This window comes from Dreissena polymorpha, chromosome 9 (genome assembly GCF_020536995.1).
Source record: "Dreissena polymorpha isolate Duluth1 chromosome 9, UMN_Dpol_1.0, whole genome shotgun sequence".
NCBI classification, from domain to species: Eukaryota; Metazoa; Mollusca; class Bivalvia; order Myida; family Dreissenidae; genus Dreissena; species Dreissena polymorpha.
In genome coordinates this window covers 10,254,350-10,270,468 of record NC_068363.1, presented here as the reverse complement: position 1 = coordinate 10,270,468, position 16,119 = coordinate 10,254,350, and the positions used below count along the sequence as shown (strand labels likewise).

The window sequence follows — 16,119 nt, the reverse complement described above, 5'->3', positions numbered from 1 at the left end:
TTTTGAAATCTGCGACCGTGATTTGAAAAAGGCTCATAACTTCTGTGTCCTTTCAGATATTGCTTTCATATTTGGTATGCATGTGTACATGTATCTGGACAACACCTTTCCATGCGCATAAAATGTTTGACCCCTGTGACCTTGACTTTGAACTTGAGGTCAGCGTTCAGGTTTCGAAATCTGCGACAGCGATTCGAAAAAGGCTCATAACTACTGTGTCCCTTCAGATATTGCTTTCATACTTGGTATGCATGTGTATCCAGACAATACCTATCCATGTGCACACAATTTTTTACCCTTATGATCATGACCTTGTGGTCAGTTTTCAGGTTTTGAAATCTGCGACCGTGATTCGAAAAAGGCTCATAACTTCTGTGTCCTTTCAGATATTGCTTTCATATTTGGTATGCATGTGTACATGTATCTGGACAACACCTTTCCATGCGCATAAAATGTTTGACCCCTGTGACCTTGACTTTGAACTTGAGGTCAGTGTTCAGGTTTCGAAATCTGTGACTGCGATTCGAAAAAGGCTCATATATACCTGCTGTGTCCCTTCAGATATTGCTTTCATATTTCAATTTGGTACACATGTGTATCTGGACAAGACCTTTCCATGAGCATCATATTTTTAACCACTGTGACCTTGACCTTGAACTTAGGGTCCGCATTTAGATTTCGAAATCTATTATGTGGTTATCTACCCAATCAGAAGAAGTGCAAGCATTTTCATCGGACAAAGGAATTATTCAACAATGAAGCTTGTGTATTGAAAACACATATAGTGTTACACAGTAGTGGCGCAGAGATGTATTGAGTAGTAAATTGTTTGTGTTACAAATGTAACTCATGTGTGAAATGGTTTAGCTCATCCATCTAATGTTTTAGCATAAAAAGCATGAGAAACTCATGGAATAGAGCCTCAAGAATCTATAAAAAGGGCTGATACTTTCAATTTGTTCAATTACACTTTAAGACTCATTACTGAAAATCTGTCAAAATGTTCAAGTGGGAAAAATGTGAGAAACAATTTAAAGCAAGATGGACTTTGAACAGGCACATCAAAGACAGACATGAAATTCAACATTTTCATTGTTGTGTACAAAATTGCGATAGAAAATTTCTGAGACACTACTATTAAGTCAACCATTTAACCTCAAACCATAACTTTTCCAAAACAGAAGCAAGAAGATTGGCTATAAGAGAGCATCTTTAGCCATCTCATAAGTCATTCCAATGAGAATGACATGTACATAATGGATGTCAGTGAGGTTGATTCAGTATTAGATTTGTTAGGAGAGCAGGATGAGGAGGAGAAATTAGGGTATAGATTTTCACTCATGTTTAAGGTTATTTTACATTACATTCTTTATACTGAACATCTCTTATGACAATACAGTCAATCTCAACTATACATGGCCCCATTACCAACCCTGGGGCGCCCCTGGGCCAAACATGCGGCGTGGGGATACGTGTCAGCCTCTGACGCGCCATTTCTAGTTAATATATTTATATGCCTTTTTCTATAAATTAAGAGAAAACAAGGGCTGTTTGTAAAACATGCATGCCTCCTATATGGGCTATAAGTTGTAGTAGCAGCCATTTTGTGAATACGTTTTTTGTCACTGTGAACGGTGGTGGTGGTGGTGGTGGTGGTGGTGGTGGTGGTGGTGGTGGTGGTGGTGGTGGTGTAGTAGTAGTAGTAGTAGTAGTAGTAGTAGTAGTATTAGGAGTAGGAGTAGGAGTAGTAGTAGTAGTAGTAGTAGTAGTAGTAGTAGATGAAGTAGCAGTAGCAGTAGCAGCAGCATTACAATACCAATACTTAAGAATGATCAAATGGGAAAAGGTAACCTAGCACTGGCAGTAAATATGGGGCTCATTTACAGGTCAGATTTGGAATCTCTTCTGTAAAATGAGATTTTAAATGAATTAAAGGGAGGCAAATGCTGTAATAAAAAGGACATGCATAAACGGTAGTTGTTTCCCTTGTTTGAACCATGCTAAATCCTTAAAATCTCTATTTCCAGTAACTGTGACCTTCACCTGTGACCTTGACCTTTGACCTAGTGACCTCAAAATCAATAGGGGTCATCTGCGAGTCATGATCAATGTACCTATGAAGTTTCATGATCAATGTACCAATGAAGTTTCATGATCCTAGCCCCAAGCGTTCTTGAGTTATCATCAGGAAACCACCTGGTGGACAGACCGACCGACCGACCGACATGAGCAAAGCAATATACCCCCTCTTCTTCGAAAGGGGGCATAACAAGTAACATAGTCCCCTTTAAGCTAATTTCAATGTCAAACTCTTACGCACCTGGCTAACCAGTGTCAGCACATCTGAGGGTGAGAATGGCATATCAGAATGTGAACCAGGCAAAGTGTGATCTGGCGTGAAAGGCATGCCATGCAGTGGGCTACCGGGGTTCGACTGTGTCAGGTCAATTGTATTGGCCTTCAATGCACTGAAGCCGAGGGAACAGTTCGACTTGGAATCCAAGTCACTCATAAACAACGATTTTAATGCTGAATCCAATTCCATTTCAGTCTCCTGCCTTAATGCTGTAGGTCTAGGACTGCTAGTGTGTAACACAGCTCTACTCGGAAAGCTCAGCCCATTGAGACTGGCAGGGGAACAAGTGAGCACCTCCTTCAGTATCGAGTTACACTGCGTGGATACTGGCGTGTGGCGAGTATTCGTCGTCATAAGAAGCTTGCTGTAGGCAGGTGTAGTGATGGTGTCACTGACGCTCATGGTCTTACTGGACATGACAGTCTGCTGTTGACTTAACATCGGGTCAGATGACTTCATCCCCATAGAGATATTCTGCAGAAACTGTGACACAACACTGGTGTTGGAGACTGACTGCCCCGGTCGACTCTGAATTCCAAAATGTTCTGATAAAAATCCGACACTTGTTGGGGAGCTGATTTTAATGCTGTTGTCAGTTGTATCCATCGGATGGCTCGCAAAAACATCGTGCGAGTTGAAGTCTAAACTAGGAAACCCCAGATCGTCATTACTTCCACACTTCTGAAACATACTGCAGTCTTTGGAGTCCCAAGAAGTGTTTGTATCCGCGATTGATTGAAAAAGGTTCAAGCTGTCATCATTGATAGAATTCATAGAAAAGCTTGTATTGAGTGACTTAAAGCTTTCCTGTGACACAGACTGATTTAATGACTGATTCAAAGCAGGGGCCACTGAAAGCGACTCTTTCATCGGGGTATATTTGCTGTTCTCGTGTGTAGACGTGATCACATCAGCTATGATACCTGGGGGTAGTTGGAACATTGTATTCGCTCCATTGCTGGCGGGCTTCTGTACTATCTGGGAGTTTAACTCAAGGGCTTCTGAAACAAGACATTAGGGTTTACTAACTAGAAAGAAAACTATAGACGATTACTAAAGAACTGTTAAGTATCAATATGCATTTAATCAGAGTATGTATACACATATGAAACTGAAAATTTATATTTCCATGATTATTATCAATATTATAAGACATGAGTTGTACATACCAATCTAAGACATGAGTTGTACATACCAATCTAAGACATGAGTTGTACATACCAATCTAAGACATCAGCTGTTCATACCAATCTAAGACATCAGCTGTACATACCAATCTAAGACATCAGTTGTTCATACCAATCTAAGACATGAGTTGTACATACCAATCTAAGACATGAGTTGTACATACCAATCTAAGACATGAGTTGTACATACCAATCTAAGACATCAGTTGTTCATACCAATCTAAGACATCAGTTGTACATACCAATCTAAGACATCAGCTGTACATACCAATCTAAGACATCAGTTGTTCATACCAATCTAAGACATCAGCTGTACATACCAATCTAAGACATCAGTTGTTCATACCAATCTAAGACATCAGTTGTTCATACCAATCTAAGACATCAGTTGTACATACCAATCTAAGACATCAGTTGTACATACCAATCTAAGACATCAGTTGTTCATACCAATCTAAGACATCAGTTGTACATACCAATCTAAGACATCAGTTGTACATACCAATCTAAGACATCAGTTGTTCATACCAATCTAAGACATCAGCTGTACATACCAATCTAAGACATCAGCTGTACATACCAATCTAAGACATCAGTTGTACATACCAATCTAAGACATCAGCTGTACATACCAATCTAAGACATCAGTTGTTCATACCAATCTAAGACATCAGCTGTACATACCAATCTAAGACATCAGTTGTTCATACCAATCTAAGATATCAGTTGTTCATACCAATCTAAGACATCAGCTGTACATACCAATCTAAGACATCAGTTGTACATACCAATCTAAGACATCAGTTGTACATACCAATCTAAGACATCAGTTGTACATACCAATCTAAGACATGAGTTGTACATACCAATCTAAGACATCAGTTGTTCATACCAATCTTAGACATCAGTTGTACATACCAATCTAAGACATCAGTTGTACATACCAATCTAAGACATCAGTTGTACATACCAATCTAAGACATCAGTTGTTCATACCAATCTAAGACATCAGTTGTTCATACCAATCTAAGACATCAGTTGTACATACCAATCTAAGACATCAGTTGTTCATACCAATCTAAGACATCAGTTGTTCATACCAATCTAAGACATCAGTTGTTCATACCAATCTAAGACATCCGTTGTTCATACCAATCTAAGACATCAGTTGTTCATACCAATCTAAGACATCAGCTGTACATACCAATCTAAGACATCAGTTGTACATACCAATCTAAGACATCAGTTGTACATACCAATCTAAGACATCAGTTGTTCATACCAATCTAAGACATCAGCTGTACATACCAATCTCAAGTGATTTTTAAGTTTTGGGAATTCTATGCAATTAACAAAACTGATCTCCTCAAGGTATGTTTTATTATTTAATATGTTTCATACATATTCCATCCTGTTAAATAGAGTCAAATTTGTGTAGCGTCTTAATACAAATCTCTCAAATTCGGGTACACAATTTTGTTCTTTGTTACATTTTAATGGATTTAATCAGTTCAATGCGCAAATATGACTTTTCAATTATACTTTTTGTGGCATTTTTTGTAAATTTCTTGATTTCTCTCCATGATCAAATCTATAATATTGAGATACAATTATTTTTCTAGAAAAAGCCATTTTTTCCATGATTTTTCCATATCTGTGCCAACCTCCATTAGTGGATGAATCTTGAAAGAACAAGAGCTGTCCCAAAACAGCATGCTCTACTATGTTTTCGGTAAGTCACCTCAATTATAATGACAAAGACATGATCAAAGTGGAAAAGCTTAAGAAGTTATATAGTATAAGTAAACTAAAAGATGAACACTTATAAAACAAGAGATGTGTTCGTCAGAAACACAATGCCCCCTACTGCGCCGCTTTGACATAAAATTTATATTTATCATTTGGCAGGTATAGAAATCATCTCCCTTTAAAGCTTATTACTTCCCTTGGATTTTGTCCAATCAGACCAGGGGGGGGGGGGGTCTGTAGACAGTCAAAATGACCAAGTCAGACATCACTGACAACCAAGGCCTGTGGTTTATCAAAGAGATCATAGCCAGAGTTCATCATGTATCTACATAAGTCCAGAGGTATGTAATGAACCATACCATTCACAAATTAGTAAATTAGTACAGTAAAGAAATGATAATTATATCATTTAAAAAAAAACTTTGACAAATCATTCATTTTAGTTATAAATAATCAAAATAAAAAATCTGTGTGAAAAGAATTTAAATTCTTGGTAAGGAAATATATAATAATGAGATTTATAATTATATAAATTACTTCCCTTGAAAATAATGGTCTCTAACAAATCTCTATTTTTAGTAGCAAATAATTAAAAGCCACTCTCTATTTTTAGTAGCAAATTAATAATTAAAAGCCACTACCGTTAGAGCTCCAGATAAGGGTTGTATTTTCGTACTTACGAATTATTTTCAAGTCCGTTACGTATTTATTTAAAAATCTTGTCATACCATTAAGAATTACAAAATCAAAGCACGAATATTATTTTTACAACCTAGCACTGGCAGTAAATATGGGGCTCATTTACAGGTCATATTTGGAATCTCTGCTGTAAAATGAGATTTTAAATGAATTTAAGGGAGGCAAATGCTGTAACAAAAAGAACATGCATAAATGGTAGTTGTTTCCCTTGTTTGAACCATGCTTAATCCTTAAAATGCCTATTTCCAGTAACTGTGACCTTCACCTGTGACCTTGACCTTTTACCTAGTGACCTCAAAATCAATAGGGGTCATCTGCGAGTGATGATCAATGTACCTATGAAGTTTCATGATCCTAGGCCCAAGCGTTCTTTAGTTATTGTCTTACAACCACCTGGTGGACAGACCGACGGACCGACAGACAGACAGACAGACAGACAGACAGACAGACAGACCGACATGAGCAAAGCAATATACCCCCTCTTCTTTGAAGGGGGGCATAAAAAGCAAAAAAACACGACACGACGGGTCCAAACTTAAACAAAAACAAGATGTGTTTGTGAAACACAATGTCCCCCTATATGATGTTTGACCGTGTAGGATGACCTTGACCGTGTGAAGGATGACCTTGACCTTGACCTTTCACCACTCAAAATGTGCAGCTCCATGAGATACACATGCATGCCAAATATCAAGTTGCTATGTTCAATATTGAATAATTATCTCCCTTTAAAGCTTGTTACTTCCCTTGGATTTGTATTTTTTGACCTTAGACCTTGAAGGATGACCTTGACCTTGACCTTTTACCACGATTTGTTTGTCAGAAACACAATGCCGCCTACTGCGCCACTTCGATTTATTAAAAAAATATATATAATTTGGCAGGTCAGATAATTATGTCCATTTAAAGCTTATTACTTCCCTTGGATTTGTTTTTTCAATCCCTAGAACTGGAAGGATGATGTTCACCTTGAAATTTTACCACTCAAAATGTGCAGCTCCATGAGATACACATGCATGCCAAATATCAAGTTGCTATCTTCAATATTTAAAAAGTTATGGCCAATGTTAAAGGTTTTTTTCGGACGGACGGACAGACTGACATACTGACGGACAGTTCAACTGCTATATGCCACCCTACCGCGGGCATAATAAAACAAGAGCTATCAGAAGACAGCGCGCTAGACTATTCATGTGCATGTGTATAACGTAAGCCATCATGGGGAAATTGTTCATATTCAATAAGGTCAAGGTATTTTTTTTTGGAGGGGGGGGGGGTATCTGGGGTGGGGCATGGGATATGGTTTGGGTAGAGTCTATTGTGGTATGTCAGATAAGTGTTGTTTTGCAGGGACTACCCTAGGCCTTAAACAAGAGTTCCGCGGTCCGAGATGACCGCATTGAAGCCGGATTTTTGATTTAAATGACAGGAAAGTACCTTTCGTGTTTTTGTCAATGCAATACTTAAATTACTGAAATATTGTTCAAAGGTCAAAATGAAATGTATAAATATTTTAGAGCCCTTTCACATTTGAAGTTGCCGCAACTGTGAACCTCAATTGAATGTCCTTGAAATTACCAGTGGTAAGCATACCAAAGTTAAATCATGAAAAAAATATTCACATTTAAGGTCACTGTCAATTGAAAGACTTTAAAATGACCAGTTGTTCTCTTGACCAGTGGTCATCTGTTAGTCATGGCAAAGTCCATGTCCAAGCATACGAAAGTTAAAACAACTTTTAATTTTTAACATTCAAGGTCACAGTGACCTTGACCTTCAATGACCTTAAAATGACCAATTGTCATCTACTAGTGCTGGCCAACCTTCATGTCCAGTTTGAAGACTGTAAGTCCAAGCATAAGAAAGTTATACCATGAAATAAGAATTTTAACATTTTTACATTCAAGGTCACGGTGACCTTGACCTTAAAATGACCAGTGGTCATCTACTAGTTCTGGCCAACCTTCATATCAAGTTTGAAGACTCTAGGTCTAAGCATACCAAAGTATTAACAACTTTAACATATTTACATCCAAGGTCACAGTGACCTTGACCTTCAAATGAATGACCTTGAAATGACCAGTGGTCATCTAAGTGTGCTTGCAAACCTTTACGTCAAGTTTGAGATTCTAGGTCCAAGCATACCAAAGTTACAAAAATTTTAACATTTTAACATTTAAGTTCACAGTGACCTTGACCTTCAAATGAATGACATTGAAATGAATGACCTTGAAATGACCAGTGGTCATCTAAGTGTGCTTGCAAACCTTTACGTCAAGTTTGAGATTCTAGGTCCAAGCATACCAAAGTTATAACAATTTTAACATTTTAACATTGAAGGTCACAGTGACCTTGACCTTCAAATGAATGACATTGAAATGAGCAGTGGTGATCTTCTAGTACTGGCCAACCTTTATGTCAAGTTTGAAGACTCTAGGTACAAGCATACCAAAGTTATAACATGGAAAAAGAACTTTAACATTTTTACCTACCAAAGTTATAAGAACTTTAACATTTTTACATTCAAGGTCACAGTGACCTTGACCTTAGAATGAATGACCTTGAAATGACCACTGGTCATCTAAGTGTGCTTGCAAACCTTCATGTCAAGTTTGAAGACTCTATGTCCAAGCATACCAAAGTTATAACAATTTTAACATTTTAACATTTAAGGTCACAGTGACCTTGACCTTCAAATGAATGACATTGAAATGACCAGTGGTCATCTTCTAGTACTGGCCAATCTTTATTTCAAGTTTGAAGACTCTAGGTACAAGCATACCAAAGTTATAACATGAAATAAGAACTTTAACATTTTTACATTCAAGGTCACAGTGACCTTGACCTTCAAATGAATGACCTTGAAATGTCCAGTGGTTACTTACTAGTTCTGGCCAACCTTCATGTCAAGTTTCAAGACTCTAGGTCCAAGCATACCAAAGTTATAACAACTTTAACATTTTTACATTCAAGGTCACAGTGACCTTGACCTTCAAATGAATGACCTTGAAATGTCCAGTGGTTACTTACTAGTTCTGGCCAACCTTCATGTCAAGTTTCAAGACTCTAGGTCCAAGCATACCAAAGTTATAACAACTTTAACATTTTTATATTGATGGTCACAGTGACCTTCACCTTCAAATGAATGACCTTGAAATGACCAGTGGTCATCTGTTAATCCTGGCCAACCTTCATGTCAAGTTTGAAGACTCTAGGTCCAAGCATACCAAAGTTATACCATGAAATAAGAACTTTAACATTTTTACATTCAAGGTCACAGTGACCTTGACCTTCAAATGAATGACCTTGAAATGACCAGTGGTTACTAACTAGTTATGGCCAACCTTCATGTCAAGTTTCAAGACTCTAGGTCCAAGCATACCAAAGTTATAACAACTTTAACATTTTTTATATTGAAGGTCACAGTGACCTTGACCTTCAAATGAATGACCTTGAAATGACCAGTGGTCATCTGTTAATCCTGGCCAACCTTCATGTCAAGTTTGAAGACTCTAGGTCCAAGCATACCAAAGTTATACCATGAAATAAGAACTTTTAACATTTTCGAGCACGCCGCCACCCCCCCGCCCGCCCGCCCACCCCCCCGCCCCCCCGCCCGCCCGACAACATCAATCTATAAGCCGAGATTTTTTCGAAAAAAATCCGGCTAAAAAAGGGAGAAGTGACTTCTCCTTTTTTCCGAAACAGGGAGAAGTTTGGAAAATCAGGGAGACTTTTGTGCAAACAATATCAAAACATGTTCATTTCACAACTTTTTTTATTTCTATCATTGTATCATTTTTCACACCTGTCGCCAAAGTGGTTTGTTTCGTTTTGAAAAACTTTTCTATTTCTCATCTCATATCGTTGAAGTAAGATTTTTATGCTAGGCAAAGTGTTAATCTAAGTATAGATTTAAACAAACTAGAAGAAAATATTCAATTTAAAGTATTTGGCCTTATACAATCTTGGTACAATTTTAAGATCTTTTCTTCTGTTGTACAAGATTGCTGTCAAACGTGTTTTTGTTCTTTTTCATAAACATTTTCATTTTTCATCCCAAATAGATTAAGTCAGATTTTTATGCTTGGTGATATGTTAATCTAGGTATGAATTAACTAAACTGGAGGAAAATGTTCATTTTAAAGAATTTTGGCCTTGTACAAAGATGGTACAATTTTAAGCTCTTTTACCCTATTATACACACGTCGTCAAACGTGCTTTGGTTCATTGTGAAAAACTTCGTCATTATTCACCTCACATTCAAGAAATAAGATTTTTATTCTAGGTAATATGTTTATCTTGGTATGAATAAAAAAACTAGATGAAAGTACAATGTATGGGTTTAAATTCTCATTTAATATCTTCTTTTATTAGTATTACCAGTTTTCCTGTCAATGTTACACACGCAGGTTAATATACAAACATATTTTAACAGATAGCTGTGAGATTACTATTAAAACACAAACAAAAGCTGTGAGATGACTATAATTTGCCGGCCGCGGCCACTAATCACACAATTAAAATCAATCAACAACGCAAACTAATAATTGAAGTTAGGATCCCTTCTTTTAATAAATTCTCAATAATAAAGAAAAAACACACAAAGCATCTTCTTCAGTTCGCTAATTGATCCGACGATGAACACGCGCGTGAAATGTTGTTTTTTTTCTTTTCGCAAAATCCTAGCCCACAATACTGAGAGCTTAATTTAATTACCAAAAGAAAAAAAACTGGATTACAAACAAAACTCTAATAACCTATAACTCATGAATAAGATCTAAATAAAAAGAGAATTAAACAATTGAAAAAATCTACACAATCAATATTGAAATAAGTCTAACTGAAACCGTTTTTATATCGAACGATCATAGCATTTATTATACTGTAATGTTGTTTTAATCAGAGACCTAGATCTATGTGTCCACATATATCTATCCGTTTTGAAACAATAATATTTTATAAGGTTAAAACTGTTTGAAATACCAAATTATACAAGAATATTTTATCAGCAAAAGCCTTTCTTATAAATTCTTATAGTAGGTAAATAAAATCGAGAATTTATAAAACATAATTACTCATGTTTCTATGAAACTTTATTTTATAACAATTGGATCATTATTGACCAAGTTACAGCCGCCTTTCTATAGCGCCGTAACATTTTCGCATAACTTTGCTCGATAATCATAGCCGTTGCTATTGACGCGTCGCTATCTTATCGCAATCGTGATACACCGGCTATCTCCGGACTACTCCGATTGATTCATGGAATAAATCGTCTGCTGATCCTAAGTGTTCTTATCGGTTTCTCGCCGCGAGTTAGCCCGATAAGGCGCGAAGTTTCTAATCTGTGTTATCTATAGGTCTTTGATTTTAACTTGAGAGTCAAGGTCATAAAAAGGTCGAGGTCAAAAACAACTTGTTTTGTACAGTGCCCTCATGATAGTAAGAAAGTATTTGAAGTTTGAAAGCAATAGCCTTGATACTTAAGAAGTAAAGTGGATCTGAACACAAAATTTAACAAAATAATCAAAGTTACTAAGACAAAAAAGGGTCATAATTCCGTTAAAATGCAAACCAGAGTTATGCAACTTGCCTTTACAGTCCCCTTACGATAGTTAGCAAGTTTTCCAAGTCTTAAAGCAATGGCTATGATACTTGAGCAAGGCTTACTCTGCCATTCTCCAAATTAGCCAATGGCTACAAATTGACCTATTTGGCTAAAGAAAATTCTATTTGGCTACAACTTTTTCTTCATTAAAACTTATAAAATAGCCAAAATTAGAATTTTGCCATAAAGAAATTTTCGAGCCAGGCAAAGCCCTGCTTTAGGAGTAAAATGGACCAAAACACAAAACTAAACCAAATGTTAAACTAGAAATGGCGCGGCAGAGGCCGACACGTATCCCCACACGGCATGTTTGACCCAGGGGCGCCCCAGGGTTGGTAATGGGGCCATGCATAGTTGAAATTGACCGTATTGTCATAAGAGAAGTTCCGTATCAATTAGAAGTAAATCGGTGTAGAAATGAAGAAGTTATAGTAAAAGGCAATTTTTGGTGAGTGTGGCCTATGTGGGCGGGGCGCCCCAGGGTTGGTAATGGGGCCATGCATAGTTCAGAGGGGGTAATCACGTGATAGTCAAGATGGCGACGTCCATACCAAGACAGTTATTTTTCGCCGTTTTATACACTTTATTACTTGTTTATTTTTTAAATGACGCTCACTTTCCAGTCATATCAGTAAAAAGGTGATAAGCTTTTATTTTGTATTTAAATTCGCTTTATATCTTGACTTTACTCCCCGCAAATTTTCTTAGTGGAGCCCTAATTAGGTCATCTCGTTAAGAAATTTTGCACTGTACAAAGTCGAGATATACAGCGAATATTACTATGGAATAAAAGCCAGTAACTTTCTTCCTAATATAGCTGAAAAGTGAGCGGAATAAAAATAATAAAACAAGTAATAACGGGTATAAAACGTCGAGAAATTCCTGCCTCGGCATGGACGTCGCCATCTTGTTTGTCACGTGATTACCCCCTCTGAAGTTGAGATTGACTGTATTGTCATAAGAGAAGTTCAGTATCAATTAGAAGTGAATCTGTGTAGAAATGAAGAAATTATAGTAAAAGGCAATTTTGGGTGGGTGTGGCCTATGTGGGTGGGGCACCCCCGGGTTGGTAATGGGGCAATGCATAGTTGAGATTGACCGTATTGTCATAAGATAAGTTCAGTATCAATTTGAAGTAAATCAGTGTAGAAATGAAAAAGTTAATGTAAAATAACATTAAAAAAATGAGTGAAAGTCTCTGACCTGGCCCCACCCCAACCCCAATAACTTTTGACCCAGGGGTCAGATCAAAATTCCAAATAGTGCAGGGTCGCATATAAAATTATGCTCATAGCTACCATGTGAGTAAGTTTTAAGGTTCTAGTGCTTATAGTGTAGGAGGAGATAGTGGCCAGGACGGACGGACAGACAGACGGACGGACAGACGGCGGAGATAACCACAATATCTAAGTATAAAAGGGGCAATAATTCTGTCAAAATGCCAGTCAGAGTCACATAACTTTGCCTGCACAGTCCCCATATGATAGTTAGTAAGTGTTGCAAGTATGAAAGCAATAGCTTTGATACTTTAGGAATAAAGTGGACCTTAACACAAAACTTAACAAAATTTTCAATTTTCTTAAGTATGAAAAAGGAACATAATTCTACAAAATGCTTGATACAGTTGTCTGCTCTTGTTTATAGATTGGGGTCATGTTGTTAAAGAAGTATGCAAAATATGAAAGCAATATGACAAGGTACATAGAAAATAGTTGAGGTGGTACGCCAACTTAAACATTTCAACGCTCACGCTAACGCTCATGCTGGGGTGAGTAGGATAGCTACACTACATATATTAGTCGAGCTAAAAAAGAAACGTGATCATGCCAAGTAATTAGATTTTTTTTTTTTTCCGCACAATTTGATAAACTTTAAAAATGAGGTCTACATATAAGCTACCTTCACAAAACTGCAAAATACCTCCCTGCAGATTAAAGTTATCAAACAGAAAACATTTTTTACTTTTTCAGTGACCTGATCCCGTACAAACAAAATTGTAAACTTAATATAATAACCTTGAGCTGTTTAGCTATTTTAAGTTTAAGTTAACTTGATCCTAACGGCCAAAAATGAACTCCAAACATAGGTCTACATGTAAACTTCCTACATACAAAATTACAGAAAATACCTTATCCAACCTAAAGTTATGTTGTGAGAGAACTTTTTCTGTGTTTAGTAACATTGACCTTGACACCACCAATGGCCCCCAAATGCCATTCCTCAGCATGCAACCTTCCTATACAAACAACGTCAGCTTTATATATCCATACAAACTGAAGTGAACCCAAACTATTTATCTATTTTAAGCAACAGTGACCTTGACCTTAATCAGTTTGAATACCTTGGATTGGTATAAGACCTTGCATGGTGATCCTCAAAACATGTGTGGCGTTCTATTGAATATCTGTAGTAGTTACAGAGATATGTAGCAGTTGCACACAAACAATAACCTGCATCTTGTATGCAAACCTTAACTGGACTTTCACAAAAAGGGCCATAATTCAGCTGAAAAGCTGTTACAGACCTTGGTCAGTGAATCTTCATGAAGACCCTGAACACATTTTTTAAGTTTGATTTTAATATCAGTAGAAAAGTTAAATATGAGGAGAAGTTGCATGCACTTGATAACTAGAAATGCGTGAGTACAAAAAGGGGTAAAATTTGCTAAATTGTAGGTCAGAGTTATGGAACTTGGTCAGCACCTCACACGATGACCTTCAAACATGTGTTGAGTTCAAGTTGAATACATTTAGTAGAAACTGTGCTTGGTATTATGGAACATAAGCTGCAACGACATTTTTTTAAACAAAATAGGTATAATTCTGCTCAATGGCAGGTCAGAGTTATGGAACTTGGTCAGTGACCTCACAATATAATTCAAAACACATGGGTGAGGTTTTAGTTTAATACCTGTAGAAGAAACAGTGATATGGAAATGTCAAACATTTTCCTTACCTTATTGTTAAGTACGAAGGGGGCTTAATTGTGCTAATTTGCAGGTCAGAGTTTGAAACATGGTAAGTGACCACACAAATGACCCAACACACAAATGTGAAGTTTCAATTTAATGCCTGATTTAGAAAAAGTGATATGGAAATGTACCTAAACTAAAGCATTACACAGACGCTTATGCTGACATTTGGGTTAGTTGTATAGCTTTTGACTATTTGGTGAGTAGGCAAGCTAAAAATTGCATTGATAAATTACTTAGGCTACGTAAACAAAGCTCTATAGTACAATAACAGTGAAACTGTTAAGTTAGCAATTAATTGAAACGGCAAATGCAACAAAATAAAATACAAACAAAAATACCTGGAGCAACAAATGGGTAGTTTCTTTTTCTACCATTATCCTCAATGGTTTGAGGCAATTGCTCCATTACTTTTGTTACGGGGTCCTCATCTGCAAAAATAAGGTCATGGTTTAACTTGTGTGATAATTATTATATATGTTTTGCTCAGTAAAAAGGGCATTTAATGCACGTTCGTAAAGTGTCATCCAAGATAAGCCTTTACATCCCACAACGGCTAATCAGGGATCACACTTTCAGCTAATCAGGGATCACACTGTCAGCTTAAATTGTAAATTTTGTTAAGAAATCTTGAAGAAAATCCAGGTTATGTATACAAATACATCATGGTTTTGGTTAAATACAAGTTGAGCCCTGAGAAATATGGGTTAAATGCATGAGAAGAAATTATTGACCCTGCTAGGCCTGTGCTATTAGTAACGTTATGTATTTGAATTGGCATTGATAACTTCAGCAGACACTGCACTAAAATCTTAACCATTCTGTTCAATGGCTGTCAAAACAGTTCTCAACAAGAGAGGTTTGTTAACCCTTTCCCCCATAACTAGCAAAGTGACAATGGCTTTTGCAATCAGCATAAAACCAGAACAGCCTGTGAGTAACTCACAATTATGAACAATAGAGCTGCAACGATTCACCAACAGCTCGATTCGATTTCGATTTCAGACACTCCGATACCGATTTTTTCGATTCGATTCATCTTCAAACCTAGTTTTATCATATATTCACTCTTATGCCTCAACATTAACATTTCTGTTCAAATGTGATTTCAATAAAACACATAAAAAAGAAAAGCAAATTAGGAATTTTAATATAAAAACTTCTGACTAGAAGATTGTGTTGATTTCACAATAATATAAAAATAAAAGCTGCGCCATGAGCGCATGATACGCCCGTCGTTCGCCAATGAAGTAGTAAGGTAATAAATAACCCTTTGAATCATTTTTTTACTTCAGTTTATTTGTATTTGAATACATGGTTTATTTTATAAGTACATGAGCATGGAAATCACGAAATTTTGACGAACAAAGTCCCATAACTCTGGAACGACAATTCAGAATTCCGTCAAAAAGGAAAGGGGATCAGGGTTTATCAATATTAAGATTGTGTTGAAATTTGAAAAAAATCCATCGAAGGATATTTGAGCTACAGTAGGACATTCAATGAAATCACGAAATTTTGACGAACAAAGTCCCATAACTCTGGA

The 16,119-nt window shown here is 36.7% G+C and overlaps 1 protein-coding gene across 4 annotated transcripts in view; it reads right to left on the bottom strand.

Moving 5' to 3' along the window:
* Positions 1-16,119, bottom strand: part of LOC127846555 (nuclear factor of activated T-cells 5-like) — a 53,812-nt gene that overhangs the window by 10,708 nt on the left and 26,985 nt on the right. For all 4 annotated transcript variants that reach the window (XM_052377916.1, XM_052377919.1, XM_052377918.1 and 1 more), the window contains 2 exons: positions 14,915-15,004; positions 2,321-3,357 (listed from right to left, as the gene is read on the bottom strand). In XM_052377916.1, the coding sequence (XP_052233876.1) occupies positions 2,321-3,357; positions 14,915-15,004 (1,127 nt within the window). The remainder of the gene's footprint in view (positions 1-2,320; positions 3,358-14,914; positions 15,005-16,119) is intronic.